Source organism: Xylocopa sonorina, chromosome 4 (genome assembly GCF_050948175.1).
Source record: "Xylocopa sonorina isolate GNS202 chromosome 4, iyXylSono1_principal, whole genome shotgun sequence".
NCBI classification, from domain to species: Eukaryota; Metazoa; Arthropoda; class Insecta; order Hymenoptera; family Apidae; genus Xylocopa; species Xylocopa sonorina.
Genome location: NC_135196.1, coordinates 12,032,286 through 12,060,073, shown reverse-complemented (window position 1 = coordinate 12,060,073; position 27,788 = coordinate 12,032,286). Strand labels below are relative to the sequence as shown.

Here is a 27,788-nt window from a genome sequence, read left to right as displayed (position 1 = left end):
CATGTCCACGTGCTTTCTTCGTAAAAGACTTTGTGCAACAACAACTTTTTAGGCAAAATTGTACATTTTTATTAAAATATTAAGAAAAATTTAAATCATGTGTATATCGTATGGATCTCGATTCAACTTATTCCATTGTTAATTGTTTCTTGTAGTAAACACTGCATTTTAATGCGATTTTCATAAGTTCTACAGTTTCAGGTTTGCATTTTTATTTCCTTAAATGCGACAGGTTCCATTAGTTGCCTGAAATATTTGGGATTAATAGGATGATGTAGAACGTGAGAGATATTACTTTGTGATGAAGAGAATTTAATATTAATATTAAGTACTGAAAGGAAATAAATACTTGTACACAGATAATATGAAGTACGGGGTATATTTAAGGGCTCGATATTAATATTCTTTGAATTTAGTTTCAGACTTTTGTCGGTGAAGAACTATCACAAATACACGACGAGTGAGGAACCAATGTGCCAGGCAGGAGATAACTGAAAATAAATTAATATGCTAATTAGGATCTGTATAAACATAAATTTCTTGTTAGTTTTACGGTTTTTTTTTTATTGACTTTCGAATAATTCGTTCAAATTTCATATACGAAAAATGAAAAAACATTTCCTCTGTTTAATCAATATAATCAATCTGTCTATGATTCAAACAATAAACCTTGTTTTGTATGTAGTATTATCCTCCATTGGAGTAACTGGAAGATGATAAGGAGGTTTTTCACTCCATGATTTTTCAACTTGATCTATACACTCCATAGGTTGATAACTTAATTGCATAACTGTTTCTGACGTCATCGGCATATCTGCAGGACGGTATGTGCGTATAGGTGCATAGTTCTGGATAGGTGTTAACGACTTATGGTCATTTTCGAAATAAGAAAGTCTATAGGTAGTGCAACCTGTAATAAATAAGTTAATATTTGCTTTTTATTAATCATAAACTTGATTGATAATTCTCATGTGTACATTAAACGGATTCGTATGCCGAACTCAATGAACTGTACATGGCTGGTAAGTTGGGGTATTGAGAAGGTGCAGGAGCAAATCACATCGCTACCTCATTTGGTCGCGATACTTACATCTTTGCTCTTATACAAAAGGTATGCCTAGACCATTTCGGTTCCTGACCAATCAGATCGGCATTTCTATCAGATATCAGCTAGCCAGCCACATCCAGTACAAAGAAAAACATACATTCAAAATATGTAAAATCCCAATTGATGTTAAAGCCCAATTATGTTAATGCAAACAATAAATTAATATCACATACATTCAGTAGGTGAACTTGCAAAAACAAGATTGTCTTCGCGACGAGCATCTGGACCTACTGGTACATTTTTCCATGTGTAATCATGTTTTTGCGTAGTTACTTCTTGCATAGGCCCTCTACCTAACAATTGCTTATCACATGGAATAAGTGGTGGTTCTTGTTTCACACACCAATTGCCTAAGAAACTCATCTAAAATATATGTATCAGTTACACGTACGTATATACACGTATATGCAACATGTAAATTTGTAAATTTCAGTTATACAATGTTTTATAAAATCCATAAATATGTACATTTGATGTTATTCTTACCCGGTGAATGGTATCATAAGCTAATGGACAAGGTGAGAAAAGAATATTGTCAGCTTGTCGAATCGGATTTCGTGTGTCTCCTCCACAGCCAAAGTAACTAAGACGATAAGTCGTATTATCGTCAGTGCAACAACCAGCATTCAGAAGATTATCATTTTCCTGAATTATTATTGGTGAGCGTCTTTTTTCTGAATGGGGCCAATAACTTAATTTATACGTTGTGCAGTCATCCATTGGTTCAGCAGGTGGCGCATATTCTTTCATCTTCCCAAAAGGTTCTACCTAAGAGATATTGCACGAGATTTTAATTCTGATTAAAACTTACTGAATGTCCGTCAGTTGCCTCAAGATGAGGCGCTTTGGCTTTCACTCTCCTCCTATGTCACGAAAAGCTGTCAGTATTGTACAAATTTCATAATTCAGCAAATCAATGTAATTTGATTTTTAATGTTGGCGTTACCTTCTGTACTTCATTTGGCCAGTAACTCAATTTATAAGTTGTATTATCTTCCATTGGCATATCAGGTTTCAAGTATTTTCTTATAGGGGCATAAGAGGTTGCAGGTAGATGACAGTTGGATTGATAATAACTCAGCTTATATGTTGTATCATCTAAAAACAATGGAGAATAAGTATAATGATATACTAAAATTCTGTTTGGGATTGAAACCTATGAAAAATTGATAAGCAAATTTCTTTATAATAATGTATTTGATATTTGCACTAGCATCTTCTAAAAATTCCAATTTTATATATTTTTACCAGCTAATCGTGTAGGTTGGCAGAATAAATTATGTTGTGCTTTGCAAGGTTCTGCCTGTGGTATAAATTTCCACGTATAATCATGTTTCTGAGTTGTAACATCCTGCATAGGACCTCTACCAAGCCATTGTTTCTCACATGGTTTTATAGGTAATTCTGGTCTTCCACAATGATCAAAGTAACTATTCTGAAACAGTAGAACATATTGTCTTGTTAATTATCGAGACTTAATATTTGTTCATTCTTACATTGATCATCATCTCTATTTTGCATTGTATTTTTAACAGCTTACCTTATATGTAGTTTCATCGCATATTTTACCATCACCAGTAACTAACCAATTTTGTGGTCGAATAGGATCCACAACCATACTTGGACACTCCCAATAGGAGAGTCGATATGTAGTGTTATCATCCATTGGTATATCCGATTTCCAATAATACTAATGCAATAAAATGTATCACAGGAATATATTACAAGTGTTGCATACTATATTGCTTATAAGAAATATTAATTTTATTCAAAGTTTTAAACTTACACGTATAGGAGCGTACGATTTTGGAATTTTTGGTTGTACATATTTCTACAACAAAGAGAGAGAAAGAGAGAATGACATCTTTGAAAACATAGTTTTGTTAAATAAAAACAATGGTATTCTAATACATACATAGCATATACGTTGAGTGGTACAACAGCAACAGTTACAGCATTCATCATGGTCTAACTATAAAAAAAACAATTATTCATATTATTGTTAGCTTTTTCGGGAAATAAAAGAAAAATTACAAGTTTTGCGAAAGTAGAAATTGTACAGGTGAAAACGATGTTAATGTGGTGGAAGGTTAATGCTGATCGATTGTTATCTATGTATATGAAGAATGACTGAAGGACGCAGTATTCTCAAAAAATGTTTCGTTTTTTATTTGGCAATTACCATGAAAGTTATATTTTAACTAACCGTAATTTTATTTTTTTCTTCAATAACTGATTGTTGCTGTTGTTGTTGTTGTTTGCACGTAGGTCTACAATATGTAATTGGATTAACTTTGGTAGTGTATGGATTGAATTATACGTGTTATATTAATTATTAGTTTGTCTGGATAATATAACAACTTACGAAGGAACGGTACAGATTTGCATGGTGTTTGCATTTATTCATAATAAGGAGTAATATTATTTCATATAATTCGAGAAAATAAAATATGTCTTAATCTAATCGAAAGGTTTTAAATTGTTCATATGAAGTAAAAAAAACTGACGATAATATCAGAAGTAAGCAGTTTTATATTATATTGTGTGTGTTGCATGCGCGTATCTTGTAGATGTTAAGTTAATATAGAAGTGTGGTGTTCGTAAAATTAACATAAGAAGTCTTGTTAAAATCTGATTAATTGACAGTTTAAGTAAATTTAACAAGATACCTGATAAGTTATAAGGTTTAAGGAAAGTAGTGTGGGGTTTTCTTCAAATCTCTTTTAGTATTTTCTTAATAAGTTCTGTTTATTGGCAAGTATAAAGTACATCTTGTTAGTTATTAGAGGTGCATCAGGTCTTTTCTGTTCGATATTAAAATTTGTAGTTGTATCTAATAGTTTTTGCGAGTTTAGGACAGGTATTTTTCTTCATTAGCATAACTGTAGATTTGACACACAGAAAATGTAAACATGATTATACACATGAATATAACACATCAGAGAAATTATATATTTTATTCATACGCTTTAACAATCGTTAAACAACACGATAATAATTACAACATTTACAATAATAATTATTTAGCTTTAGGATCGAATGTTTTAATGACACATCTAATTTTTTTAATAGCCAATAATAAATCATCATCTGTAATTTCATAGGAAAATACAAACCTGATCAATGAATTACTTAATGCTAAGCATTTTACAATAATTTTTTCTTTGTCGCTATCATTAACTGTTTGCAAATACTTAGCAAATTCTGGTGCTGTAACAATGTCAGGATCAACTTGCATACAAACCATGTTTGTTTGTACGCTACTAAAATCAACTGAAAATATTGTCGATTGAATTTCATTTATTGAACAAGCAAGGGAAATAGCTCGACTGTGATCGTAGCTCAAATTTGGGATGTGTTCAAGAGCTACAAGACCAGCTGCAGCTAGAATACCAACTTGTCTTAATCCACCACCAAGCACTTTTCTTACTCTTCTTGCTTTGGCAATAAATGTTGTACTTCCACAAAGAATAGAACCAACAGGAGCACCTAGATCAGGGTGATCAAAATGAAAATTTCTCTAAAGAAGTAAAAGGAGAATAAATTGTTAAATAGTAAGGAGAATAAATTGTTAATAGTAAAAAGTTTAAAGGAAAAGTATACCTAGACCTTTGCTAAGGCAGAAAGTGACAGAGTCAAAACCTGAAACAATTTCTTTCCCAGATTTTCCTGATCCTACACTTGCGTTCCACAATCTGGCTCCATCCATATGCAATTTTAGATTCATTTGTTTACAAAATAATACTAAATCGTTGATCCAACTTTGTGGAACAATTTTTCCATTTAACGTATTTTCCACAAGTACGAGTTTGGAAATAGGCTCATAATCTACATCTTTCCGGATTTTAGATCGTAGTTCAGAAATATCGAAAGTGCCATCCTTATTGTGTTGTAATGTTCTAAGGTTTACTCCTGCAATTTGACTAGCACCACATTGTTCATGCAGTACGCAATGAGCTAAATCACCGCAGTATGCCTCACTTCCACGAACATCACAATGCGTCATTACTGTGGATTCACATAGAATATTACTTTAAATAAATTAAAGAAATTTAGGTACAAAGGACTGGTAAAATTTATATATTCACCTTAAATTAAAACTATTGTACTTACTTGCAACTAAATTTCCCATAGTCCCAGAGCATACAAATAGAGCAGCTTCCATTCCAACCATTTTGGCTGCTATTTCTTCTAGTTCTGAAAATTAATTTCATTTGAAAATATGTATATAGACTATGTTCTATAGACTAAGTTTGACTTTATTATGGTTCAAACATTTTATTTTATACAAAATATCAATATATATGTAACGTTTAAAAAATATTTTCATACTCTTTACTGTTAAATCTTCATGGAAAACATCATCACCAACTTCAGCATTGAACATTGCTTCTCTCATCTTCTTAGTTGGTTTTGTTAAAGTATCACTTCGTAAATCAACAACCATTTCCTGTAAAAATAATTGTCTGTTATATTTTAATCAACTTACAGGCACGATGTCTGGCATTTAATAATTTTACACAATTTTTTCACCTCTTCATAATTATGGTTTTCATTCCAACAATTCTTTTCGTGAGACATGCTTCAACTTTGTATCAGCTAGTACAATATAATAAATGAAACAATATCTTATCAATGAAGAAGATTCAAGTCATCCATTTGTTTCATTGTATATAAGGTTAGATAATACGTATCAACAATTTTTCTTTGGTATCCATAATTACGACAGTTCCGTCGTGATATATTCAAGATCGTTTCATACTGGTTGCATAATGGGCCCATCTTAATATGCATAAGCGATCTAATTCATGTAAAAATCCCGTATTGATAAGCAGCTAGATATACGTAAAAATACGTAAATGTCAAATTATTTAGTGGAATATAATGAGAAAACTTACCGTCATTTAGTAGATAGGTAAATATGGTAGTAATTATTAATATTTGAATAAAATTTTCGCGTATTAGTATAACTAAAGTAAAAAAGTGGTATTGTTCTGTCACATTATCAGAACAATGTGACAGATCCGGGGATCACATTTTAATATTTACGACTAAGATAGTCTTGTTTAAACTGACATATAAATGCGTACGAATGATGCTCATAATGAATACGCAACACTCATACATTGTATTATCCATTGCGTTTAAATTGTAGACAGAAATAGTCTCCTCTCTCAATGGATACAACAGCTTTAAAGCTCCCGCGGATGCTAGCATGTGTATTATGGTTAAGCGAAAGGAATGATTAACCGATGTTTTGTAAGTATACATATAATACATGTAAGTATATACATATATGTATTTAAATTTTGTTTATGTAAGATGTAAATTTCCTTTTCTTTATACATACATACATATATATGTATATGTGTGTGTGTGTGTGTGTGTGTGTGTGTGTATATGTTACGTAGAAGTACAATTACAGTACAATTAACTTCCATTTCCACTGTCTGTGATATGTGCAAAAATTCTAAAGTAGAAAAAGTTAAAGATGACGAATGATTGAAAAACTATTACGAAAATAAAAGTATGTAATTTTTCTTAATAATAATAACTCACGTCTCGCAATTCAAATTAACGGTTACGTACATTTGTAGCATAGAATAGTTACAATCAAGATGTCTGATTCGCGATCCAATAGTGGGAATCCTTTCTATGATTTTCGATTGGATGTTAAGTAAATGCGTTTTATCAGTTGACCAATGAAATTTCGGTGGAGATGCGTCATTCAGGAACGGGAGTGCCACCGTGTGACATACTTTCGAAATAGATACCCCACCATGACTCCGAACGTAAGGAGGAAAGAAGATGGCCGTGAGGAGCGAGAAAGAAAACAATCTCGAAGAGCGTTAAAAGTGGTAGAAGTACACGGTGCCTCGACGGAGAACGAACCACGAATATCGATAACTCTCCGATCTCGGATCAGCTTAATCACCACCGGGCAGCGAACAGCCGAAATCGACGGGAAAACGAGTGTTGGATAGTTACATGTGTGTCTTTGTTACGAAGAGGTCAGTCTCTCAAGGATCGTCCTTGGAATCGCTCGTTCCTGAAGCCGGCTCGAGGAGCTAGTGATCTCGAAAACAAAAATGGCGGACGTTGACTCGAGGGTGGATCATTCAGATCCCGAATTGCGGTTCCTTTCCGTTGACAGGAATAATTTCAATGATCCTGCAACTCAAGCGGAATGGACGCAGAAAAAATTGGTTTGGGTACCCCACGAGACCCAGGGTTTCGTTGCTGCTGGGATAAAGGGTGAACGGGGTGACGAGGTTGAGGTGGAGATCGCCGAAACTGGGAAACGGGTCCTTGTCGCGAAAGATGATATCCAGAAGATGAATCCACCTAAATTCGATAAGGTCGAAGACATGGCCGAATTAACGTGCCTGAACGAAGCTTCTGTACTGCATAACCTCAAAGACAGATATTACTCGGGCCTGATTTACGTGAGTTTGACAGATTTTATCATTTTCTATTATTGACACTGTCAACGAGAAGTCAACGTTATGTTACTACTTCTAAGGGACTTTCATTTTTCCGTTCGATCTTTTACCGAATGCGGTAATAAATCATTTAAATGCTTTATTGAGTTACATATCTTGCTTTTTTTTTTTTCTTCAAACGTCTGTGCAGTGTAAGATAAATTCGATAGATGCACACATATAATTACGTACGTTCGTAATAGGAATGTAAAATCTTATCATTGTTAACAATTTTCCACTCGTACTATATAATTTTCATTCCTTTATAATTGGTCTATTATTATTATTATTATTATTATTATTATTATTATATTATTAGGTATAAAGATCATTTCTTGCATTATCTCTTACATATGCAGATATCCTTATGTTTGACTTGTCATGTACTCCTGCATTTCATTAATTTTTAAGTTCTTTTATAAAAATCTTGTCACTTAGCTTGTTCATTGGACCAGACATAATAAGGATAAAGGAAAAATGTAACGGATATCAAGATAAAGTTGTTATCGTTATCATTACATGTAATGATAAGTATTATTTGAGTTTAAAAATTATTTTGCTATTTCTGTAAAGAATGATGCCGAAAAGTAAAGAGTGCTGAAATATATGTATAAATCCAATTTTTGTTATACAAATGTCTTGGTTTGACACTTTTGGTTATAATTTATACTAAAGGTGGATAGCAGAAACCTTTAACTATTTATTTTATTTTACACATTTTGTAAAAATTTCTGTTTTCTAGGTACTTAAACCTGAAAAAGTTATATCAATTTTCAGTCACCTGTTGTATATCATTTATGGTAGAGACATATTATTAGTGATCCCAATAATATAATTGGGATTAGGATGGATTAGAATTCTTTAACAAGTACATAAAGACATAGTAAATAGCAGAATAACGTGTAATATAAATGTCATTGGAGCACACCGTACGCTCTAATATTAGTACTAATATTATACTCATCAAATAGTGGTCTAAATTAGTTTTAAGTAGTGAATTTAATTACTTTTTAATGTTGCTAATAATTACTCTATTATAATGTATTACTAGGCAAACATTCGAAGTGAAATGAAATGCTGTTGTAAACGTAACACTGACCTAACTCAAGGCTCTCACTAAATTTGATTATCTCGTGTTGTTGTGATCAAGATTTCCACGTACATTTCTAATTGGAATGATCTATTTCTGGGTTTCGTTGCGTGAATTTATCTTACGAACACGGCGATCGGTAACAAAAAACAGACAAACTATTATCTCTTTTTAATGTGATATTAATAGACGTGTATAAATTTAAATTTTTACAAGAATGAAACATGATATAGAAAAATAACTAATTATTTATTGTTATAGACAAAACACTTACTTTGATAATTATTTTTACGCGTAGAGTTTGAACGGTTCGTCTCGTAAGTAAATCGAAATGTTATGTAAATGCTCTCCCGTATAAATATCTGTATAATTGAATTTCTCAGTCAATGAACTGTATGATAAATTTCATTTCAACTAGATATCCTGTGAGAGTAAATCATAAGCAAGCAGACATTATGATAAGCATTTAAAGGATCACTGGTAAGTTGTATTAATACAACTAAAGGTGTATTAGTCCATTTTATGATTAATCCGACATTGTTTCACGAAGGAACTTACAGTTAATTTTTATTTTTTATAATGAATTTTATCATACTGATAAGGAAATCTTTGTTTTCAGTATCAAGTTCATGATATTCAGGGAAAGATTATTCCATACGTATTAGTACAGTTTTATCCGTTTCGATAATGTTTGCAATTGAATAACAAAATTTAAAAACACAGTAAGCAGGAATAAATAGTTTGAGACTACAGTGAAATAGCTTTGCACAAGTTTATGGAATTCCAATGTTAGCCGGTAGGTCAACCGCTGTTCATTTCTTAACTTATCAGAAACTGATAACAACCATACCTCATTTCGACATAGTATGTAGTATTACTCACCGTAATTTATAGTTCTCTTCGAAGGTTATTCTTTAACTTCAACAATTTTACCATAAAAGTAAAACGATTACGATAATTAAAAGAAGGGGACTAATAATTGTTTAAATGAAACGTTAAATACAATTTTACCCGCGAGATACACATAAATGCGGAATTCCTAAAGGAGGAACTAGCGAGAAACAGCATTTTATTGATCTACCTCTGTGTTAATTTTACAGAAATTTGATAAATTCCGATAATTACTTGTTCATATACCTCGCGAACATGAAAACATAACACGAAAGTTGTACGTAACTTTCCGTTGGAACTCTTTCCCCGTTAGTAATTCGATAAAGAGCCTAGCTGGATCGTAACTGAAGATCGTACGTAGACTTTCACGGACTCGATATTAATTAAAGGAATTGCGGTATTTATTGGGCCTTACGATATAGAAATATCTGCTTACGTGTGGCAAGCATTCTAGGACACGAGAGAATGACGTCATGCATGCGTCTCGTACGTGCTGATTTTTCTTCTTTCGATCCGCGATATCCGTCGCATTTCGTGCAACGTCCCGAAAATCGTCCTCGAATCTTTAAAATCGTGATCGATTTTAAACACTCGGTATAACGTTTTCAACGACGCAGCTGCGTTCGAACTAAGTTAACTCATTAAAGCAACGGTAGTTAATTTTACTACTGATGATTAGAACGGACTTAATCGCGTCGACCGCAAACGAAAGAAACTTTCGGAAGTGATCACACGTTTATCTCATTCTCAGTAAATATTCCTCATCGTTTGATGTAACGATGTTGAAACATCAGTGATCTACGCAAACAAAAAAAAAAGGAAAGAAAAATGGAATCATATGGATCTCTTACAATACAATAGACACGCAAAGACAGGAATTCATAAAATAATTCGAGCAACATTTCTCTGACAAAAGTAAATCTCTCCATTATACGCGTTCTATATAATTGATACGCGTCTGTGCTCTGGTAATCGAGTTATAGAACGCAACACGCGGGAGTAAAAGTCGTAAACACAGGACCGAACGGGAAAGGAATCGATATGGAAGAAAACGTACCTCGGAGACACGGCGCTTCTGTCTTTTTTTTCTTCTCTTCGTCGAATTTAGGGGAGGAGAGAAGAGAAGAGAGAGAGAGAGAGAGAACTATCGGAGACGGGTCCCTTATAAGGACGAGTGTCCTTAACCCGCTTCCAGACGGTACCGTAAACGCTGCCCCGATCTACTCACGAGTAACCAATGGAAGAGGGAAAGAGAAAGAGCCAGTTTCACTGGAGACTTCGTGCCTTTTATAGTAAAGACGCAGTTTCGGTCTTCTTAGGGAAGAAACCGAACTCTTTTGAAACCGCACCGGATTCCGGGATAGATTCACTGTACACGTCACTATGTTCGTCATATTATATACATACTTACAACTTCCACTTCTTTTTATCGTCCTTCTGCGTCTTCCACGACCCCGCCCCCATTTTTATCTGTCTTCCCCTCTGGTCGATTTTCGTCGTTTCCTTTCCTTTTTTCTTCTTCAACTGTATTCCCTATCTCGGTATGAGTCAAAACGTCACGCGACAGGGATGCTTACGTGTCCGCATACATATTCAAACCGCACCCCGCCCTTGTTAGCTTAATGGAACGGCCGAGTGGACAAAGCCTGACATTTTATCAATATACATTTGATCGTTGTTAATTACCTAGCTAATTACATTTCTATATTGTCTCGAGGCATTTCTGAACTGTCCGTAACAAGTACCGTGATTGTCCAGTATTGGTTCCTTTGATGGACAGTGAACAATATTCTCTCTGAAAAGTAAACCGCAAAGGATCATAGTTCGATTGTTCTAAATTATTATTATTCACGAAGCAAGCGTACCTGAAGTAATTTTTATTATCTCTTTAACGTACACGCGAGGTTACAGTGGCTCGCGAATGTTTTCGTAATGCACGTTTGTATTTGCATAAAAGTGGAAAATAATTCGACCACGATTATCATATCGAGTCATAAATTCAAAGTAGTGCATTATTTTTACATACGTTTTATTATTTTTCATCGTTGTCGAGCTTCTTTCGTCGACACTATCTCTATCTCTCTCTTTCATTTTAAGTTTCTCCCTCGAATATTCTTTTTTTTTCAAAATTCATGCTATTTCTCGAAGTAAACGGTCACATTTTGGATATTCTGAATTGTTAACGAAGAGCGTTCATGGCGTTGGGAAGTTTTGCGAAATAGAAAGTACGCGATACATTCATGAACCGTTCTACCAGCAAAAGTAACGCGTAATCGCGACAAATAAAAAATGAGTCTGTACCTCTCAACTCCAACCACTCTCTCCACCCTCGTTTTTTTTCTTCTTTCTTTTTAAGGCGTTTCGTATAATATCATCGTGTCGTGATTGCGATCGCAGAGTGCGTCCGAAAGCCGTGATAAATTGAGCAGAGAACGGCGCGCTTTAATATGCTTCAATTACCAAAGATCCTTGCACGCTAACTAAGTAAATAGCGAGTAACTTGAAAAGTTGCCGGCTGCCATTTATACGTAAACACGATCGGAAGTTATTCCACATTAAAAAGAAAGTCGAGTGTGTAGGGTAAAAAGGGCTTTGTTAATTGAATGTAAAACGCGAGTTAACCCTGAAAACGACGTAACGTTCCTTCTGTCTGCGCCGAAATTAAGAAAGAGATGGAATTCCCGTTTGGTGGGAGTCGTTAGAGTCGGTGGTTGTTAGTCAGCTATAACCAGGAATGTTAGGCAGGTCGACGACACGACACTCTCGAGAGACCGGTTTCGGAGACCTTCGAGCAGAGAGAGTTCTGTTTAAAAAAAGGAAAAAAAGGGTACGAAGTAGCCGTGGATCCCTACTTTGCATTGAGATTTCGACCCGATCTCGGTTAGGGTCATTTGTCTTGTAAGCCAATAAAAAAAAAAAAGGGCAAGGTGATACATGTTTTTCTTCAATTGAATTTATTTAACGTCGTAAATACAAGGACGTCGTATACCAGCTGGGGGATGGTCGAAAATTGGAGAAAGTAGCAATTTCGTGACTTTAAACAAAATTATCGTAAAACTGGGCAATGTGATTTAAACTGCGTTACGAAACGGAACAATCCTCTGGTGTTGAAATAATTTTATTTTTATTCAAAACATACTCACGTGTAGCGAAAATAACTTGAAATTCGGATGGGGAATTAATAATAAAATATAAATTAAACGTTTTTAATCGGACTTTCTAAAAAATTCCAACAAACATTTGTTCAAATATTGGATAATCTGTTCAGCACTCTATCTAAATATTGGACATTATTCGAAATTCTTGCTTAGTTTACAGTAAGTGACACGGCAAGACTTATACGCGTATTATACGAATATTACAAAGGATTTCGAACGTGACTCAGATTGCATAACAATAAAATTATCTGCGCCGATTATTGGGTCATCGTTTAATTATTTCAACGAATGAACCGCAAACCTACCAGTATCCTCTTATCAACTCCACTGAAACGGAGCAAAGTTATTTAACCTTTTATCGAACAACTACCGGTATATACCATTGTTATCGTAGAATGAGGTACTGCAACATTATCGCAAATGACCGACGTTCTTCCTGAATAGATTTTGTTGGTTTTTTTTTCTTCCACGTATCTGTTCAACAAAATTAGCGCGTAAGAAACAAAACGATGATGGAACAACATGGAAAATCCACGAGAAGCTGGTCGATTTTCAGTTCGAGGAGGAACATGTGCCTTAAAACGTCAAGATAGCCGGTTACGAAAATCCCCTTGACTGTTTTCTACTTGACATTTTTTCGTGGTTACACATCGGCTATGGGCTTGTGTAAAGCGCAAACCGAACCGCTTGCTCATCTTTCCCGAACGATGACGCATACCATCGGTTTTTCGTGTCGTTTAAGTCGTTAATTATTCATCGAATTCGGGATAGAAATGATATATTATATAGAATTAGGAAAAATGCTCCGGGGGTGCAAGTGAAACGCGCTCGCTTCCAATCCGTGGAAAGTTCCATGAAAAAAGTTATTTGCTCCGTTTCGTACTGTACGCTCGTTTATCAATTCACGGGGTTATTGATGGCTAAAGCGCAACACGTGCGTAGCAAATCACTTGAAGTGTACTATTGCGAGTACATCGAACAACGCGAATTGAATTAACGAACTAATTGGCTACCGTCGATGATGCGTTCTATTGAAAATCGTACTGAAACGCGTCAACGTCGTATGTTTTTTTTCTTTTCACCAGCTTCTAGCGTATGGTTTGTTTCATTTAACGCGTGAACCGAGCAACGTAAAATCGACGGTAGTTCTGCTCTCTTTCTGTATCGGTGACCGTTACAAACTACTTGTTGAAAAATTCTCATGCTGAGAGAATAAACTCCCACGTTGAACGACATATGGAAAGGGTATTAAGACAGTCTGTTTGCCTTGTATATACATATACCTACGTTTAAAGGCACATTTTATAATTATAAGAGATACATTGTTCTAATCGTGTTGTACAGTTGTTTTTTCTTCCGTTAGAGTGTTGTTTTCCTGGTATTACAATTCTATCACTGAACGAGTACTTTAGTCATTAAGTTATAGGTTTATCTGATAACTTACCAACACAGTTATTAGTTTTTTCTGCACCGAACGTCACGTTATAAATAGCCCATGATGAGATTTATTATCCTATCAGCATAGCAATGGTATTTAACCGTTTAGCTAGCTCACTCGTGAAATTTATTATTAAATATCGAATTCGTTATTATCATCTCATTTGCGTACTATTACGTAGCATTACGATTTTTCAACTTTTCTTCATTTTTTCTTTTTTCTCCTGCCCCCACGATTTATTCGTATTGTTGGTACGATTGCAGACATACTCAGGGCTGTTCTGCGTGGTGGTGAATCCATACAAGAGGCTGCCAATTTACACGGAGAAGATAATGGAGAGATATAAGGGTATTAAGAGACACGAGGTTCCACCCCATGTTTTTGCCATTACGGACACTGCATATCGTTCCATGCTCCAAGGTAATTCGTTCCGTTCGTTTGTTCATTCGGTCCGTAATGTATACGATCGTCGATGCTAGTCGAGATAATTTCGGATAATTTCGTTTCGATAACTATGTTTATAGATCGCGAGGACCAGTCAATTTTGTGCACCGGTGAATCCGGCGCCGGTAAAACTGAAAACACGAAGAAAGTGATTCAATACTTGGCGTACGTCGCTGCCTCGAAGCCGAAATCGAATGCGGTAAGTTTAATCAATGGATACTCCCTGTTTCTTCGTAAGATTCTGCTTGACAAGAATTTTACGAATCCTATGAAACGTTCAAAACGTTACAGTAAAAAAGGGAATACTTTTTTGTAGGGGCAGCGTTCTATAATTATACGATAATTGTATATAATTTTTCCTCTGATTTAAGATGTACAGTTCGCTCGAATTCATTGCAGTCTCGATTAGAACACCGATCGTTGAATAGCTCTCTGTGCACGGATTTCTTGTTGTACTCGCGTGCGGTAAACGAAACCCATTGCAAAGTAAGCCATCTCGAGGAATATTAGATATCTTTGTTGCTACAAAAGGTGTGCTTATGTTGCGGAAGATAAAGAGGGATAAGTTGAGTAGTTGGAAAAAATCTTATCGAGTCTACAACCTTTCCGATTGTCGAAACTTTTTTTAAATTCATCCAAGTTACGTGCCTACCATCGTACATACGAAACAACTTTTCTTTGTATTATCGCATTTTATCGTACTTTTTATCTTCGACGATACTTTCATACAATCTCGAACACGGCGGTAATACATATTTTCTTTTTAAACGCGCCTGTCCTCACCCTCTGTTTCTGAATTGACAAATTGATAAGCGTGTGAACTTCCCCGTTACGTTGAGCACCACTTTGCCCAAGTAACAACGTACATACGGGACTTTATTCGTATTCTTTCCAGCGTTTCTTCCATATCTTTGCAATTTAGTAGATATTGCGAAACTTTATAAATTATTCATTAGAAAAAAGAAAGAAAAAAAATAGCGTGTACACATTTAAGTTTTCGCAGCTACAATGTGAAAATAATTGTAAATGAATTTTGTTGTATCGCTTATTCGATATTCATTAGCTTGTTTTCTTTTTCTGTGCCTGATGTAAATTAGTTTAACTGAAAATGGACATCGGTTGCATACATTTTTCTCTGCTAGCTATAAGAGACACTTACAATACATCTCTGCGTGAAATTTGTATTTTAATAAGGGTTGCTACACAGTGTGTCATTGAATTTTTTAATAGACCGCGATCCATGAAAGGAGACTTATTAAGACGCAATCTATTATCTTCTATTATCTTCATGATAAAAATGATCAACTTCTTCGCTTTCCTCGTAGCATTTAATTAGTTTTAATAGTCGAAGTTGACTCGAAATGGCAAATCGTCCTTCTGCATCAAAAGATAAACGCGCAGTGCGAGCGCACGTTTCTTTCGCTATCAATAACTAACCACTGTTGATAACTAGCATTTACAGAGCGATCTACCGATCATTCGTTGCGACGTTTCTGTTGGTTCTCTGACAGCGTAACAAAAGAATCTACCAAACGAAAAGCTCCGTGGACAAAAATTTACCGACGTCGCGCAGAATTTGAAAGTGGCAACAGATCATTTCGTGCCTTCCTATCAAATCTCTTACCACTTACGTTCCGTATCCTACTTGTGCCTGATATATTTATAGCAATAGTCCACAACCTCGCTCCCTTCCTCTACCTAAATATAAAAATTTGACCTTTAATTTTGAAAGCACTTTCCCTCCACAAAGAAATGTCTTTTTCAAGTGGTTCAAAGTATCGTTTATGACAATAAATCCTTCACTTTGTAGCAGCAAGGCTTTCGTTTGGATTATCTCTCGTAAAAACTATCCAAAATCAATTTAAATGTTACAGCAAATTATTCGAATACCACTTGGTATATGAAAGTCAAGTGATTTCCAAGCATTTCATTGTGCACTTGTTAGATGGTAACCAGTTATTTCTTTTTTTACTTTCATGCGATATATCGAGGAAGAACTGACTTCGAAATTAGCCGGGATAAAACTCTTATACACTCGATTCGGTGCATGAGAATTTCTTGTAAATACCTCCTCTTTTCTTTTTCCGTGCATGACGCTTCGTAAATCTTGTACGAATATAAACGTAAATAGAATACTATAGAGTAGAGAAAGGGTAAAGTCCAATAAAACAACATTGATTACATTGTCGATCGATTAAGTTTGAGATATTAAACGATCGGCGGAAATGTTACATGAAAATGGCATTGAACACGAAGCCTATGCGAAAAGAGAACTAAAAGCGGGAATAAAATAGGAATGCCAGCAAACGCATATGCTAAACAGTGATTGTGCAAGCGTTGCGTGAATTGTTTACAAACTCGTTCGTCTAATACTGAAAGACTGTTCTGTGATCGGTGGATCGACAGGCCATCGTAGATCGCTGGCTCTCGAAGGATCTTTCCTTTTTCAGTGAAACGATCCACTTATCAGCCTAACTCGACTTTGAGTCATTCGCGTCGGACTGTTCTGAGTCACCGTACGCCTCGAAACTTGTGCTCTTATACAGGGGAAAAAAAAAACAATCACCATCGTTCCCTTCTCCCGCGTTTCATAATTCAAGATTAACGCAGCTGCGTCAAGAGAAAGAGTCCCTCGAGGAATTCCAACGCGTGAATTCAAGCTGTCTCATTTGATCACGATTACCATGAAAATTTGTTTACTCTATAGCGGTGTTTTTGTTCGTATGCAACGAGGACGGTTGCGATCGTTAGTTGCGCTGGCAAATCGTTGGTATCTCAACTATATGTAGAGGCAAAAGAGGAGAAAGTTAACCGAGAGGAAATCGATCATGAGAAAGACGACGTAGGATAATAGAGTAACTCGCGCAAGATTGAAACGATTGCCTCGTACACGAAGGCCTCGTGAATTTAATTTTGTAAATTCTTTCGTTCCCGGTGCTGACTTTCGGCGGCCACGACACATCTAGACACCAAGTCCGGCTTTAATCATAGTAAGTCAACAACTAAATGATCAACATTCCGCTCCACGCGATATACATATACGCTGCTATCTGTTATCTTTATGCGTTCCTTTGTCTCACCTTTATTTTGCTTTTCGTTTTGTCATCATCCTTTTTCCTTCTTTTCTTTTTACAGCTTGGTTCACTAACTGTGTGCGTCGATAGGTTTTTGGATTTTTTGTTTCGATGGACATTCGTTTTATCCTCCTCTGGTTACTACATGCACGTGAAACATATCTCACCTTGTAATCTGCTCCTTCATTTAATTACTATTTAATTTTCCCTAATTTTAATGGATACGTAACTTAGAACTAATTTTATACCCTTCACGCGTCCCTACGTCCTCTCATTTCTCGTGTTTCTTACTAACAAACTGGGGTTGATTAAAAAATTAATTCGAAAGTATCGTCTCGTTAACATAATAGCGCTTATTGATCAAGAAAAGAACATATTTCGAAGTTTCAATCTACTTACTCAACCTTAATTTCTGTTTCTTTTTTTTCTTTTTTTTTCTTTTTTTTTCTTACGCTGCTCACTCTCTGGATTTAGGGTACCGGAAATGTTTCGGATAAATTGGCGGTAATTAACGTGAGAGTCAATTAATTAAATCACTTATTAATGTAATCTGTGTCTTATCTGTGTATGCATGTACATGCGGTACGTGCGTGTGGTATGCTTCTTAAGTATTTACTTTATTTTGCGCTTAATCGTATACACTTTTAGGTGAAGTAAGAATTGATTTCGTTGAATGGTAAAATGATACCATTTTTTTGAAAATGATATATGAATATTTTAAGATGAATTTATTTACGAATGCCTGTTGTATCGGTCTTTTTCTTTCTAAGCGCTATCACGGCCTCGAAACATATCGGAAAGTTTTTATTTTATTTCATTTAATGCTATTGATCTTTTACGATAGGGTGAATTGGAACAGCAACTCTTGCAAGCGAATCCAATTTTGGAAGCCTTCGGGAATGCAAAGACAGTAAAGAACGACAACTCATCTCGATTCGTAAGTTATTACAGTTGGTTAATTATAATTTGAAGTTTCGTTCCCTTGCTGATTCTTAAGTATTATTATATTATTATGACATTAATTTGTGAAACGCAGGGGAAATTTATCCGGATAAACTTCGACGCGTCCGGTTACATTGCCGGCGCCAATATAGAAACTTACCTTTTGGAAAAATCAAGAGCCATTCGACAAGCGAAAGACGAAAGGACCTTCCACATATTCTATCAGCTTTTGGCTGGCGCCTCTCCCGATCAAAAGAGTAAGTAGAGTTTCTTTTATTCTACTACTAATCGTGTACACGTAGAATGACTATTGACCGAGACTCTGAGACCAAGCCCAGATTGGATTGCCCAGCACCGTTTATTACTGTTAGGGACGGGGAAATGAATCGATATTCCCGGCTTCGAGACACCGAATCCATTTCCGCCCATTATGTGTTATGCTTGTCAGGGATATCTTGATTCATACTCGAACCGCTGTTCACGGATTAAAGCCTATCCTTTCGAATGAGGATTCTTCCTCATAGATGACTCAGCTCTGCCTACCTGACCTGACGTTCAATTACTGACGCGTTCAATGTTGGGAAACGGATCATTTTGGGCATCGTTCAATAAGAACCGTTTTGTTATATCGTGAATGCATGAATTTCTCCTATGTATCATGCCTCAAATTTAAAACATTAATGTAAACTTTAAAACTAATTTATCATTGAATCAATTACAGAGGAATTCATCTTGGAGGATCCGAAACACTATCCATTCCTTTCCAATGGCGCATTACCAGTTCCAGGAGTGGACGATTCAGCCGAGTTCTTCTCAACCGTAAAGTCCATGCATATCATGGGCATGACAAACGAGGACTTCTCTTCCATCTTCCGTATCGTATCTGCTGTAATGCTTTTCGGCTCGATGCAGTTCCGTCAGGAAAGAAACTCGGATCAAGCCACGTTGCCCGACAACACTGTCGCTCAGAAAATTTCACATTTATTAGGGCTTAGCGTAACGGAAATGACGAAGGCATTTTTGAAACCGAGGATCAAAGTCGGCAGAGACTTCGTAACGAAAGCACAGACGAAGGAGCAAGTTGAATTCGCGGTAGAAGCGATTTCGAAGGCCTGCTACGAGAGAATGTTCAGATGGCTTGTGAACAGAATTAATAGGTCGTTGGACAGAACGAAAAGGCAAGGCGCAAGTTTTATCGGTATCTTGGATATGGCTGGTTTTGAAATATTCGAACTGAATAGTTTCGAGCAACTTTGCATCAATTATACAAACGAGAAATTACAACAGTTATTCAATCATACCATGTTCATTTTGGAACAAGAGGAGTATCAAAGAGAAGGGATCGAGTGGAAGTTTATCGACTTTGGATTAGATTTACAACCGACTATTGATTTGATTGATAAACCAATGGGTATGCTAAAAAATAGATTCTTCCGATTGATTTAATAATATACTTTTTGGTGTTCTTATATACTATTTTACAATTACACAGGTATCATGGCGCTACTGGACGAAGAGTGTTGGTTTCCTAAAGCAACAGATAAAACATTCGTTGAAAAACTAGTAGGTGCCCACAGCGTGCACCCGAAATTCATGAAAACAGACTTCAGAGGTGTCGCAGACTTTGCTATTATACATTACGCTGGAAAAGTTGATTATTCAGCGGCTAAGTGGTTAATGAAGAATATGGATCCTCTGAACGAAAATGTCGTTAGTCTCCTGCAAAATTCACAAGATCCCTTCGTTTGTCATATTTGGAAAGACGCGGAAATTGTTGGAATGGCTCAACAGGCGTTGACCGACACGCAATTTGGCGCGAGAACAAGAAAAGGCATGTTTAGGACGGTTTCTCAATTATACAAGGAACAATTGGCGAAATTAATGGTCACTCTTAGAAATACTAATCCGAATTTCGTAAGATGTATCATTCCGAATCACGAGAAGAAAGCTGGAAAAATCGATGCCCCGTTGGTATTGGACCAACTAAGATGTAACGGAGTTCTAGAAGGAATTCGAATTTGTCGTCAAGGTTTTCCGAATAGAATTCCATTCCAAGAGTTTAGGCAAAGATATGAACTTTTGACACCGAATGCTATTCCCAAGGGGTTCATGGACGGTAAAAAAGCTTGCGAGAAGATGGTAAAGCCCAATACATTGTTTCTGTGCGTTTCGTATGGTTTGATATGTTCTACTACTGTTTCCTTTTTTCTATATTTCAGATTCAAGCTCTTGAACTTGATCCCAATCTTTATCGCGTTGGACAATCAAAGATTTTCTTCCGTGCTGGAGTCTTGGCCCACCTTGAAGAGGAACGTGATTATAAAATTACCGATATAATTGTTAACTTCCAAGCGTTCTGTCGTGGTTTCCTTGCACGTAGGAACTACCAAAAGCGTTTGCAACAGTTAAATGCTATTAGAATCATACAGAGAAATTGTGCGGCCTATTTGAAGCTTCGAAATTGGCAATGGTGGCGTCTGTATACTAAGGTAAAACCGCTTCTAGAAGTAACTAAACAAGAGGAGAAATTAACGCAAAAAGAAGACGAATTGAAGCAAGTGCGGGACAAGTTGGAGTCACAATTACATTCTGCGCAAGAATACGAACGGAAATATCAACAGGCTATGGAAGAGAAAACTATGCTGGCGGAGCAATTGCAGGCCGAAGTTGAATTATGCGCGGAAGCGGAGGAAATGCGTGCAAGGTTAGCCGCGAGGAAGCAAGAATTGGAAGAGATTCTTCACGATTTGGAGGCAAGGATCGAAGAAGAGGAAGAAAGAAGCGCTGCGTTAACTCAAGAGAAAAAGAAGTTACAACTGAATATAAGCGACCTCGAAGAGCAATTGGAGGAGGAGGAAGCTGCTAGACAAAAATTGCAGTTGGAGAAAGTACAGTGCGACGCGAAAATTAAAAAGCTCGAGGAAGATCTCGCGCTTTCTGACGATACGAATCAGAAATTATTGAAGGAGAAGAAAATCCTTGAAGAAAGAGCGAATGATTTATCGCAGACACTTGCCGAGGAAGAAGAGAAGGCCAAGCATTTATCGAAATTAAAAGCAAAACACGAGGCAACGATTGCAGATCTTGAGGAAAGATTGTTAAAAGATCACCAGCAGAGGCAAGAAGTAGACAGGTCAAAGAGGAAAATAGAAACTGAGGTTTCGGATTTGAAAGAACAACTTACAGAGAGAAAGACACAGGTAAGATGTTGCGCTATTTTCTGCACCTCATATTATTGAGTCATACAGTTCCTACGACTAATGATAATAATAATAAATTTTTTGCAGGTGGAAGAACTTCAACTGCAACTTGGCAAACGCGAGGAAGAACTAAATCAAGTAATGGCAAAAATGGATGAAGAGGGGGCAGCGAAGGCTCAAGCTCAAAAGGCTCTCCGTGAATTGGAGTCTCAACTAGCTGAACTTCAGGAAGATTTAGAAGCTGAGAAAGCTGCCAGAGGAAAAGCAGAAAAATTGAAACGTGATCTGAATGAGGAATTGGAGGCGCTGAAGAACGAATTGTTAGATTCTTTAGATACAACTGCCGCGCAACAGGAATTGAGAAGCAAACGAGAACAGGAATTGGCAACGTTGAAAAAGAACCTGGAAGAAGAGACATCGGTGCACGAAGCAACATTGGCCGACATGCGCCACAAGCATACTCAGGAATTGACCGCTTTGAACGAACAGATGGATGCATTGAAGAAAACTAAATCTGTTTTAGAGAAGGCAAAGGCAACTTTGGAGGCGGAAAATGCCGATCTGGCTACGGAACTTAGGTCTATCGGTGCCAGCAGACAAGAATCGGATAGAAGAAGGAAACAGGCTGAACAGCAATTAGCTGAAGTAAACGCAAAGCTCGCAGAAGTCGAAAGGAACAGACAGGAATTGGTAGAACGAGTAACAAAATTACAGCAAGAATCGGAGAGTATCATGCAACAATTAGAAGCTGCAGAGTTGAAAGCATCCGCAGCCTTGAAAGCTTCAGCAACTTGCGAATCTCAGTTTACAGAACTTCAGCAACAACTTGAAGAAGAAACTAGGCAAAAGTTAGCACTGAGTTCGAAATTGCGGGCGCTAGAAAGTGAAAAGGAGAGTTTACACGATCAATTAGAAGAGGAGGAAGAAGCAAAGAGAGCTTTAGATAAACAGGTACAATTGCTATTTTTTTATCTTTGTTTTATTTAACCAAGCCATGATGACTGTCAAACCCGTGAAAAAAAGATATGTATTAACAGCAGTGATATTGCCAGTATGAATTCTTTATTAAAAGCCGCGCTTATTTAAAATAGGTTCTAGGCTTAAATGTACAACTGGCTGAAGCGAAAAAGAGAGCCGAGGAAGAAGGTGAAGCTGCTGCGGCATTAGAAGAGGCGAGAAAGAGGTGCATGAAAGATATCGAAGCACTTCAAAGACAAGTTGAAGAACTGCAAGCTGCTAACGATAAACTAGATAAGTCGAAAAAGAAAGTTCAAGCTGAATTAGAAGATAGTATTATCGAGCTTGAAGCGCAACGAGCAAAGGTGCTGGAATTGGAGAAAAAACAGAAGAATTTCGACAAGGTAATTACTTTATCGAGATATTAATGATTTAATTTATCATTCTTAATTGATACAATAATATTCTAATTGACGTGAATAAAAATTTGAGGCTTCTGGTGTTTTTCAAGGAAATTAGTTTTTTTTTTTTTTTTTTTTTTTTTTTTACGATTAACACCTGTAAAAAATAAATGTTCCACATTTACACTTCTTTAATTATTTCAACAGCACAGTTACTGTTACTTCTCAATCTGTTTTAACTTATATTAATAGAACTGTTACTTCTTTTTATTTATTAACAATAGTATGAGGAATCCTCTGTGAGTTTTTTATACAATTATCATCATTAATTACTAATTATTGTCACTCGTATTCATTGTAGATAATTGAATACTCGATAGCAATAATACTGAGAAATTGTTGATCATACACGTTGGTACATACATTAGCTAATAATTACATTTACGTTACAACATGATTATTGTTACATTTACTAATATACATTGCGTGTTTATAATTCTTGATTTATTGCATGCTTCTCGCATACTGATCACCTTTTTTTTATCTTACATGTAGAAATAGCAAAAATTTCACGAATGGAGTAACAATAGAATTAGCAAGATCGATCTTAAGCATTTACCTTGCTTTGATACGTTATTAACAATTTTAAGGTGCTGGCCGAGGAGAAAGCAGTTTCCGAGCAATATGCAGAGCAACGCGATGCCGCTGAAAGAGAGGCCCGAGAGAAAGAAACTCGTGTATTATCCTTAACTCGTGAACTGGACGAAATGAACGAGAAAGTCGAAGAACTCGAGCGAGTGCGCCGTGGTCTCCAATCGGAGCTCGACGAGCTTGTAAATAATCAAGGAACAGCGGATAAGAATGTGCACGAACTTGAAAAGGCGAAACGCGCGCTCGAGTCCCAGTTAGCGGAACAACGTTCTCAGGTAGAAGAACTCGAGGATGAGTTACAGTTCACAGAGGATGCGAAATTGCGTTTAGAGGTGAACATGCAAGCTCTAAGGGCTCAGTTCGAACGAGATTTACAAACCAAAGAAGAACAGGCTGAGGAGAAACGAAGGGGATTGGTGAAGCAATTACGCGACCTCGAAGCGGAATTAGAAGATGAACGGAAACAAAGGGCTGCAGCTATTGCGCAACGTAAAAAGATGGAGGCGGATTACAAAGACATCGAGCAGCAATTGGAAATGCACAATAAGGTGAAAGAGGACGCCCTCAAGCAATTGAAGAAGCTTCAAGCCCAGATAAAGGATTGTACCAGAGAAACCGAGGAAGCCAGAGCTGCCAGGGATGAACTTGCCGCGAGCGCTAAAGAAACTGAGAGGAAGGTGAAAAGCTTGGAAGCGGATTTAATGCAGTTAACGGAGGACTATGCTAGTAGTGAACGAGCTAGACGAGCTGCTGAGAACGAAAGAGACGAATTACAAGAGGAGCTGAACAATAACGCTAATAAGTGTACACTGATGCTGGACGAGAAACGTAGACTGGAAGCTAGAATAGCAACGTTAGAAGAAGAATTGGAAGAGGAACAGTCGAACGCGGAGTTGTTAATGGACAGAGCGAGAAAGGCTCAGATAACTATCGAACAGTTGACAAACGATTTAACAACCGAAAGATCAACGACACAGAAATTGGAGTCGCACAAACTGTTATTGGAGAGACAGAACAAGGAGCTGAAGGCGAAACTTACTGAATTAGAAACAGCTCAAAGGGCGAAGACCAAAGCTACCATTCAGCAATTGGAATCGAAGATAAATAATCTTGATGAACAATTGGAAACCGAGGCGAAGGAGAGATTTGCACAGCAGAAGATCAACAGGAAATTGGAGAAAAAACTAAAGGAGCTGAGCCTGCAATTGGAAGACGAGAGGAGAAACTCGGACCAATACAAAGAACAAGCCGAGAAAGTAAACGCAAGAATGAAGGTTTTGAAGAGACAGCTCGACGAAGCCGAAGAAGAGATTAGTAGGCATAAGGCGATGAAGAGGAAAGCACAGAGGGAAATGGATGATATGCTCGAATCTCAAGAAGAACTGACCAGGGAGGTTGCAAATCTTAAAAATAAATTAAGGTAGGTTTGCGAGTCGTTTATTCGTATTCACTTGTTCTTCGTTCCGTCCCTCTAATTTAAAGTTTAAATATACATGCAATATAAAATTGAAGTTAAAATGTATTTTTTTTTTCTTTAAATTGCTGGAAATTAGTTTGAGAATAAGAAATTACTATACTATATTAAAATATTTAGGCGTCGGTGGAAAAAGAATAGTTCATACCCCACGTGAAAAAAGCAGAGATTCTTCAAGTCTCAAGAATTCCTCGAGTCTTGGTTAGTTTATTATAAATTCAATTACATCTAATAATCTGAATTATGTCATTTATAGTTTAGATACATATTCAAAGCACAAAATACTCATATTCTTCGCAAATATTTCCGACCCATTGATTATTATTTTTGTTTGATTAATCTCATCAATAATTCTCATCAAAGGACAAATGTTTTCTAATATTTTTGTCGGCATTATTTTATATCATGGCATTTGTAGATAGAAAAGAGCGTACGAATTGAGACTGTGTTGTTCTTTATCGAATAGTAAAACTTGGAAATGAAAACAGTGGCAAATGTTTTTCCAGACGAGGTGGACCCCCGATAAGCCTTAGCACGACGCGTCTGAAACGCGGATCCGTTCAAACCGGAGGCTCCGGCGATGATTCGACAACGCAGGACGAAAGCATCGATGGTGAGGAAACTGTCAACTGAACGAGAAAACACACCATTTATTGAACCCTCACAACGCAGGAAACCCATAAAAAGTACCAAGGTCCAAGAGAGGTGTGCACAAGATCCGCTTCGACGTAAATTCTGTTCGAAACGGGGGGGACTCGTCTGCACGAGTTCAGGAGTCAATTCCTATGCACCCAACGATGCCATTAGAACAAGGAGTGGCGGCTTTCTTCTGTACATAAGAAACCCGGCAGGGCCGAACTAAGTAGTATTTTATTTCCGTAATTACGGAAACTTCGCAGAGAATGACGAATTTTCACAAGGAAAAGTTCAACGCGAGCGAGCCTTGTTTCCTGCCTATTTACAGCAAGCTTATCCACTAGATTTCTATCATTAACAAGGAAAGAAAGATTGTGCAATTCGAATTTGTATCGGATTTCTTTCCAACGAGTTCAGCGCTATACGCTTAAAAAATACGTGTGTTAATGCCCACGGTGTATTAACAGTGCTTGAATGCCATACTTTGTACAAGCTTTTCGAGTAGAAATTCTTTTAATTATGCATTAATGCGTGAACAATTTCGTCATTTTTTGCGGAATTTGCTACGACGTCGTCGGGTAAGATTGAGACTAGAAATATATTATTGGGGCTGCATAACTGATAACGAATTAACACCGCATTTAGGCAGCATTAATATCTATTATAATTATATTATAGTTATATTATTATTATTATTATTATTATTATTATTATATTAATATTAATATTAATACCGCAGTTTTTATTTTTATTGCGAAAAAAATCGTAATATGTTATTTGTAATTATTTTTAATAACCAAGTGAATGACGGACGATTCAGGTATCGTTCCGAGAGGTTTGAGGCCACAAAATATTCGAAAGACTGAAATTAACTTCCTGTTTATTAAAGCGTTCAAAAGGGATGATTTTCAAAAATGCGCTGATTACTTTAAAACTGGATCAACAGTAATTCTGAAATAACTTTAACAGAAATAGATTAATAGTGAACATGGGTGATTCGTAACTACTTCGAGAGAAGAAGAGGATATCTTATTTCGATGTTTTTTCAAATGATTACTGCGCAATCAAATTTTTATTGACGATTAAATTGACTCGCCTATCGGAACGAACCAGAAAGCGTCGATTAAGATTTATTAAAAATTGGTACTTAGGGCCGATCGTAAATCGAGAATTTTCTCGTTTTGTGCTATTCAAGTTCGAGTGCATCGAAAAAATCTACAAACGTTTTTTCTCTCGGTAAATTTCGACATAAAATACAATAATAATAAAACGGAAGGAAGTTCAAAAGTATACATCGATGATAAGTTAGATAAATTTCCCAGAACTTTTCATTTCACCAAGTAAAGTTATTCTAAGTAGAAAAACATTGCTGTAATTTATTTCTCGATGCACTTGAGAGATGATGTCTTACAAAATCGCGACACGAGATGCTGATGAAGAAGAAGGGAAGGGGAAGAGTTCTTTTTTCTTTTTTTTTTTTTTTTTTTTTATACATGCATCTTTTACAATGCTCATTTGTCCTTTGCAATCGAGCAGAAAACGCATCGTTAGCCTCTCTTTGTCCAAATCTAATGGTAAAAACTGAAGTTTAAGATGCGGGAAGTAGAGTTCATCGAGTGAAGTAACAAGTGAGTAAGGAAAAAAAAGTTTCCAGTGAGTAATCACACGCAATTTACATTAACAATTGGAAGCAAATGAAAACGTACAAAATATAGAGTAAAATCGATTTCTCTGGTCGGTGGCTTAATATACTAATGATTGTGTGATTAAGCACGTACTTTCAATGATATTCACAACTTCGAATGCGAGATAAAAAGAGGTTAACGGGCGATTATACATGCT

The 27,788-nt window shown here is 36.4% G+C and overlaps 3 protein-coding genes across 5 annotated transcripts; 1 reads left to right on the top strand and 2 right to left on the bottom strand.

Moving 5' to 3' along the window:
- Positions 1–348: 348 nt before the first annotated feature.
- LOC143423087 (uncharacterized) lies at positions 349–3,706 on the bottom strand. The gene is made up of 11 exons (XM_076894157.1): positions 3,474–3,706; positions 3,315–3,378; positions 3,024–3,080; positions 2,895–2,939; positions 2,649–2,798; positions 2,357–2,543; positions 2,055–2,206; positions 1,595–1,876; positions 1,282–1,471; positions 670–910; positions 349–491 (listed from the first exon to the last, which is right to left on the bottom strand). Exons 1-11 carry the CDS (start codon positions 3,494–3,496, stop codon positions 419–421), a joined length of 1,464 nt encoding a protein of 487 aa, XP_076750272.1. The 5' UTR covers positions 3,497–3,706; the 3' UTR covers positions 349–418.
- A 333-nt stretch (positions 3,707–4,039) lies between these two features.
- Positions 4,040–5,717, bottom strand: LOC143423063 (uncharacterized). The gene is made up of 5 exons (XM_076894128.1): positions 5,642–5,717; positions 5,441–5,558; positions 5,222–5,305; positions 4,712–5,116; positions 4,040–4,597 (listed from the first exon to the last, which is right to left on the bottom strand). The coding sequence occupies exons 1-5, from the start codon at positions 5,687–5,689 to the stop codon at positions 4,128–4,130; spliced, it is 1,125 nt and encodes a 374-aa protein (XP_076750243.1). The 5' UTR covers positions 5,690–5,717; the 3' UTR covers positions 4,040–4,127.
- Positions 5,718–7,197: 1,480 nt separating this feature from the next.
- On the top strand, positions 7,198–26,129 carry Zip (myosin heavy chain 10). 3 transcript variants are annotated; one of them, XM_076894291.1, is made up of 14 exons: positions 7,198–7,554; positions 14,431–14,587; positions 14,692–14,810; positions 17,578–17,601; positions 18,530–18,622; positions 18,722–18,884; positions 19,349–20,038; positions 20,120–20,766; positions 20,847–21,827; positions 21,915–22,778; positions 22,919–23,188; positions 23,836–25,256; positions 25,817–25,923; positions 25,983–26,129. In XM_076894291.1, exons 1-14 carry the CDS (start codon positions 7,198–7,200, stop codon positions 25,991–25,993), a joined length of 5,904 nt encoding a protein of 1,967 aa, XP_076750406.1. In that variant the 3' UTR covers positions 25,994–26,129. The 3 variants fall into 3 exon arrangements, with proteins under 3 accessions (XP_076750406.1, XP_076750407.1, XP_076750405.1); XM_076894292.1 differs by lacking the exon at positions 25,983–26,129 and adding an exon at positions 25,431–25,511; XM_076894290.1 differs by having other exon boundaries at positions 25,817–26,088.
- Positions 26,130–27,788: the final 1,659 nt, after the last annotated feature.